At 65.5% G+C, this 6,759-nt stretch overlaps 1 protein-coding gene across 1 annotated transcript; it reads left to right on the top strand.

The window, feature by feature from the left end:
- Positions 1–4,484: 4,484 nt before the first annotated feature.
- On the top strand, positions 4,485–6,439 carry EMIHUDRAFT_450191 (hypothetical protein; the record flags this gene model as incomplete). Its single annotated transcript, XM_005779557.1, has 4 exons — positions 4,485–4,880; positions 5,641–5,781; positions 6,031–6,117; positions 6,215–6,439. Coding segments are annotated over 4 exons (849 nt in total), but the record flags the coding sequence as incomplete, so codon positions are not given.
- Between the last annotated feature and the right edge of the window lie 320 nt (positions 6,440–6,759).

The following is a 6,759-nucleotide window of genomic DNA, read 5'->3' on the forward strand; positions in this document are numbered from 1 at the left end:
CCACCGGTCGCTGCTCCGCCCCACCCGTCGCGCGCGCCGCGCGCGCGCTGCCGCCGCCGCCGCCGCCGCCGCCCCCTCCTCGCCGTCTTCCCCACCCTACCCTCTGTTGCGCGCGCCGCGCAGCCGCGCTGCGCGCCCCCGCCCCCGCCCCCGCCCCCGCTCCCAAGCGCCCCTTCCCCGGTAGGTGTGCGTAGAAAGTAGAACCAATCGAGAGGTGGCAGAAGCCGCCGTGTGTGACACATATTGCGGCACGTGAGAGTGAGACAGAGCCCCGGCAGCGGCCAGCGCGCGCACCTTGTGACGGTGCCCTGGCAAAATCGTCCCGATTTCGATGCGCGATTTAGCTAAGTCCCAGAGCCGTTTACGCATGAGCGGGCCCCCTCACCAGCCTAGGGCTCGCGCTTCTGGCCCGAGGTGTCGCCGCTGCCTCCCGCGCCCTCCGGCGCCTGCTGCTACTGCCGGTCGGCCGGTCGGGTCCGCGCGACGGCTCCATCCTCGAGACGTAGCGGTCGCTGAGCGCTTTCTCGACCGCTACGTCTTCCAGTGCACCCACCCACCGCGACCCTCGAACCTGCGCTGCGCGGCGCAGTTGCTGCCGAGCGAGACGCCCCCGCCCGCGCAGGGGCGGCATCACCAGACGCTACCGCATGGCCGAGCAGCGAGCAGTGTGTGCCGCAGTGCCCGTCCGGGCCCTCTTGCAGCTGCCTCTATTGGGCGTAAACCGCGGATATAAGGGTCTATACGGAGGTGGGTGGCCTCTTAGAGGTATGGGAGCCGCTGGCACCGCGCTGGGCGCCGCGGATGCACGTACGAACGAACATTATGAAATCGGGACGATTTTGACCCAAAAATCACAAGGTGCGTACTCAAAAAGAGATTTTGAGAGAGATCACCGCTGCTGCCGCGTGTGCGGCCTCCGGCCTGTGGTGCCAGCTACGTTCTACTCTGACTACTCTTACGGGCTGGCTACCCTCTAGAGTAGGCCCGGTACTGTGCCATTCGGTTTTCCACAGTGATGTGACCTACGTCTCGCGTCCGGTCGAGCGAGAGCGGACCGGCCGGAGGGGACGGTGCCGGCACGGAGGTACACACTCTCTATAGACTCTACTGACGGTTGCCTATCGGAAGAGGTCTGCGTAGGGGATCAGGTCCGCCTCGCCAAAGTTCTTGAGGTTGGGCATCACGCTGTTTAGCTGGCTCTCGTCGACGCCGACCCACAGCGCGACGCCCTTCCAGATCGCCTCCCATGGCGAGGTCGGCAGCATGGGCGCATTGCCCGAAATGGACTGCGGCCCGTCGACCCTGAGCTCTGGGAATTGGCCCCGAATGTTGCCGCCGTTGACGCCCCCGCCCATGAGGAAATGGTTGCTGCCCCACGCGTGGTCGGTGCCGGCGCCGTTCGTCGTCGCGCGGGAAGATACCCCACGCCGGCCCGGGCACGAGCAGCCAGCGGCGACAGCGGTGCAACAGGCGCATTCGGCAGGGGGCCATTGGGCGGCACAGCGGCGAGACGTCGCGCCGCCGTTTTTACCCAATTTCCCCCTTCCTTTTGTTTCCCCCTCTATTTGTCTTTTAGGTATTTGTGGTGTAGGTATATTTGTTGGTAGAATTTCACAGAAGTTTACAACAAAGCTCCCTCGCACGACACTGGGCACGGGACTGGCGTGCACTGGCACTGACACAGGTACAACACGGGAGCACCTAAGCGACTCCCAGCCCCACCCTTTTGAGGCAGGAGGGTGTGACGACTACCCCGTACGCCTGCCGCTTCGGCCTGAAAAAATTCTTTTCTCGCGCGCTGTCACTCAGGGTGCAGTCGCTTTCGCCAGAGGTTGTCCGCGCTTGCCAACTCCTCCGCCTCTCATGCTCCGCACGCGTCGCCAGAAGGCGCTGGCGCCCTGCGAAGATGTTTTCAGCACGCTTCCCAGCGAGCTCTCGGAGCGTGTCATCGCTGGCATGCCGCCTGACTCGCTCGCGAGGCTGGCGCTCACCTCCAAGGCTCTGTCTTCGCTCGTTGCAGTGCGGGTGATCGACAAGGAGGTCTGGTCGGCACCGATCGAACTGCTCCAAGATGCAAGCGAGCTCAAGCATGCGGTGCGGTCCGTCTTTTTCGCGCGCGCGCGCTTGAACAAAGACGCCGAGGACAAGGACAAGGCGCACCAAATGGGCGTCGCCCTCCTCGCCCGCCTCAAAACCATGTGCTCTTCGCGCGAAGCTGTTGTTGTTCAGCTGGAGGAGGCCGTGCGCGACCAGAATGGGGAAGGGCTCAGGCACGGCAGCGGGCTCTTTTCCTGCTATCCGCACAGCGGAATCACAAACCAAGTCACAAACCTTCTCAAAAAGCAGCGGAAGCAGTGCGTCGTGGCGTGCAGTCTTGCGATGAAGCCCGATGCTTTCTTGGCCTTTGCCTCCAAGGTGACTGAGTCGCAGAACTGGGACGAGGAGCAGCGGCGGCGCACGTGGAGCGACACCTTCAGCTCGGCCATCCGCTCAAACGTCCACCGGCTCGACTGGACGCCGCATCTCGTGGTTGACCTCGCCGAGCGCTCTCCGGCTTACAAGGACAAGCCTGACGTCGAGTCTCTGACCTTGCTGCTCGACGCCATCCCGCTCTCGCTGACTGCGCTCAAGGCGTGCCTGCGCGATGCCGATCTGCCGGTTGAGGCGGCTGCTGCCGCCCTCCTCTCGCACATCAACAAGATTTGGAGCGACCAGCACGATGACGACGAGTGGGAGTACGAGTATGAGGACGACTTCGAGCAGGAGCAGTGCTTCAAGGATCTCGCGCAGCTCTTCCTCACGGTGACGCGCCAGCTCGCACCGCCGGTCGCGGTCATCCTGCTGCTCGTGCGCAAGCTCATCAAGGAGGACAGGGAGCGCCACGAAGAAATCGACTACAACAACAACGACAATGAGTACCACACCACGTACGCGCGCTTCGTCGCCACGCGCACCTTCCTTGCCGGCTGGGCCGCCTTCATGGACTTCACGCGCCTCTCAGGCCACGAGACGGAGGCACTTGCCGCCGGCCTCGCCTCCTTCAAGAACAGCGAGGTCAAGGCGTGCTTTGTGCCGATTGCGCTCGGGTGGATTATGGCGCTCGTGCAGCCCCTCAAGCAGCCTGGCCGCCGGTCCAACCAGCAGGACGCCGAGCTCGCCGCGACCGTCGAGCGGGTCTGCCGGACGATGCTCGCCTGAAGCGCGCGGACGCGTGACGGCAGGGCATCTCCCAGCTCACAGCGAGTTCCACACACTGAAGACGGCTCTGGCGGCATGTGTCACGTCTTTGAGCATCACATGTTGTCAGTGCACGTGGACTCCCCCCCCCCCCCCCTTTGTTTTCCGCATCGCCATTCGTCGCCATTCCGCCCGGGCTTTTCGCTGACGATATTGTCGCCATGGGTCGCTTGAGCGAGCCACGGGAGGTAGGCGAGGAATATTTAAGCTCTTTCCCCACATCCAGCGGGGGCGAGTCGCGGTGCTCTATGGCATAGGGTAACTATGGAGATCCGTGCGGCGGGTCGCAGGCCCTCGGGAGATTGTAGGCTATACTGCTTTTGTAGGGGAGCAACAAAAAGGCCTCCGTCTCGACGAGCACCCAGCCGCCGCAAGGGAGGGCTGGCTGCTGAGGACTTGGGGAGGAGGAGGAGGAGGAGGAGGATGTTAGGTTTGTTAGGAGGAGGAAGGAGGGAGGGAGAGGGCCGATCGAACTTGATTTGTTCGGAGGAGGAATCCGGCCAGCACGGGTACAAAGAGGGGTACCCGGAGAATCCCCAGCTGCGGAAACGTAGTGTCGCTCAAGAGGTGCGATACTGCGGGGGAGTGTAAGGTGCCTATATGGGCTTCCAGTATCGGACCTTCAAGACATGCGCTTTTGGCCGGTGGCCTCTTCGGACAAGGCACTTAGCTCCGTGCACTCGCCCGCCCCCGCCACAGGCAAGCTCATTCACAATTTGCTCTGCAAAAAAAACTCTCTTTTGGCGTAAGAAAGTGCGGCGGCGCAGCAATCTTTTAGAAAAGAAAAGGACCGCCGGCTGTCTGTCGAGCGGATTGTTTTAACTCCGTCAGGGGCACGGGACGCGGCACAAACCACAGGACGGGCAGAGACGAGTGAGCCTTCCCATTTTTTTTCCAAATCTGCGAGCCAATTCGTCCGTCCACGCACGTCCACCGGGGTTCTGGCGGGCAACCCACGACCCCACCACCCTTCCCCGACCCCGCCCTAAACGCCCCCGACAGCGAAGCCCGCGCCGCGCGCGGCACCGCCACCGACTCTACATCCGACCCCAGGGCCTAGGCGGCCCGCCATGAAATCTGTAGGTTTTCCAACAATATTGGTCCAAAAGAAACAATGTGCGCCCCCCCCGGGGGGGGGGGCGCCGCCCTGGGTGGGTCCCTACTGGGCCCTCGGGCGACTCTGCGGCCAACCAGCTGCAGGCGGACCTCCAGGCCAACGGCGTGGAGCTGCCGACAGCGGACGATCGATGGCGACCCAGCACGCCAGCCTCAAGCGGCTGCGCCCGCCGCTCTCCGGTTTCATTGTCGACGGCTTCAACTTTTGCGAGGCCGACGTGCGGCACTACCTGCTAACGCATGCGCACAGCGACCACACCTGCGGCCTGCACGCGTCCTTTGACCTCGGGACCGTCTACTGCTCCTCGGTCACCGCGCGAGTGCTGCGCGCCACGATTGGGTTGCCGGAGAAGCGGATCACCACCATCGACGTTGGCCAGTCGATCGAGGTCGAGGGCGTCCAGATCACCGCCCTCGACGCCGGCCACTGCCCCGGCTCGCTCATGTTCCTGCTCGAGCACCTCGCCACTGGCCACACCGCGCTGCACACCGGAGATATGCGCGCCTCGCAGCCCATCCGCGAGGCGGTCTGCGCAGCCTTGCTGCGCCGCGGCCTGCTCCGCCTCTGCCACCGCTGCAACCACTCGCCCTCTCCCACCACCTCCGCCATCGCCGCCACCGCCGCCGCCACCGCTGCCGCCGAGACCACCGACGCCGCCGCCTCCCCTTCGCCCCTTGCGGTGGACGTCCTCTATCTCGACACGACCTACTCCTCGCCGCGCTGGCGCTTCCCACCGCAGCCAGACGCGCTGCGATGTCTCGCCGCCGTCACAGCCGCCGAGTTGCGCCGCGAGCCGCGCACGCTGTTCGTCGTCGGCTCGTACCAGGTTAGGGTTGGGGTTAGGGTTAGGGTTAGGGTTGGGGTTAGGGTTAGGGTTAGGGTTAGGGTTAGCCGCGCACGCTGTTCATCGTCGGCTCGTACCAGGTTGGCAAGGAGAAGGCAATCGCCGCGGTCGCGCGCGCAGCGGGCGGCCGCGCGCTGCTCTCCGAGCGCCGCGCGCTCTCGCTGAAGCTCTGCGGCTTGTGGGACGCCGAGCTGCACACCGTGGATGCCGCCGACCCGCAGGAGAGCAGTGGAGAGCAAGTATCTCTCGAGGGTACCCCGAGAGGAGCCGAGAGGAGCCGAGAGGAGCCGATTTTAACCCCCGAGAGGCCCTGAGAGGCCCTGAGAGGCCCCGAGAATACCCGAGAGGCCCCGAGAGGAGCCGCCGACCGCAGGGCGCGTCTAGCAGGCGGTGGGACGCGGTGATGTTGCCCTCACAGTAACAGTACACCGCCGGCCCGTAGGTACGCGTGCACGTGATGCCACTCTCCGCGGGCGTGGAGGCGCACGAGGCGATGGGTGCGCTGCTCCAGAGGCACGGCGAGCGCTACGCCGCCGTGGTGACGTTTCGGCCGACGGGGTGGGCGTACTCCAAGTCGGATGAGGCGGGGTCCTCCCTAGACGCGGAATATCTCCCCATACCTCCCCGCATCTCCCCATCTCTCGAGCCCTAGAAGCGGAGTACGTATTCATGTCTTCCAACCCGCGCTCGGGCGGGCACGCACTCCGCCGTATTCGGACCATCTCCCGCGGTCTTCGCTGCACTCGCAGCCGCCTCGTCTTCACGCGGTGCACTGAAGAAACCGCACACCACCGCCCTTCCCGCCCTGAGGTTGGCGCATCCAGCGGCGTAGGCGGGTCTCCCCAAGCCGTGGGTCGAGGGGGCGGGCACCACGCGCATGTACGGAGTGCCGTACTCTGAGCACTCTTCGTGGGAGGAGCTGCAGGCCTACACAGACACTGCTCATGGAGTAATACAGTGGGAACGATCACTCGTCGTAATAGCATCATTGCAACCATGACTCGCCGTGGGCGGAGCTGCAGGCCTTCGTCGCGGCGCTGCGGCCGCGCGCCCTCGTGCCGACTGTCAACGCCGACACCGCACGGGACAGGGAGAGGCTGCAGGCGGCGTACGCGCACGCGATGGACCTGGCCGCAGACAAGGGCCGCCTCGACTGGCACTTTCGGCGGCGCCCCTCCTCCGCGGTTGGCGCCTCCAGCTCCAGCGACATCGGAGGCGGCGGAGGCACTGGCGGCGGCGGCGGCGGCGGCGGCGGTAGTGGTGGTGGCGGCGGCGGCGGCAGTGGCGGTGGCGGCGGCGGCGGCGGCAGGGATGCGCCGGAGAGCAGGGATGTCCTCTCTTCGGTAGACCTCTCCTCGGTAGACGTTGGCGAGCAGCGGCGGCGGTGGAGGCAGTTCGCAGCTCGCCTCTAGCTGTGAACAGCGTCTCTTCACACCTCCCACTGTGAATAGGTGGAGGCAGTTCGCGCGGTCTCGCCCGCAGCGGCACGGCGGAGGGGCGGGCGGCGCGGCGGAGGAGGGCGGCGGCGCGGGTTGGCCGCGAACGGGCGTGGGGGGGGCGG

Source organism: Emiliania huxleyi (assembly GCF_000372725.1).
Source record: "Emiliania huxleyi CCMP1516 unplaced genomic scaffold EMIHUscaffold_23, whole genome shotgun sequence".
In the NCBI taxonomy this organism is placed as follows: Eukaryota; Haptophyta; order Isochrysidales; family Noelaerhabdaceae; genus Emiliania; species Emiliania huxleyi.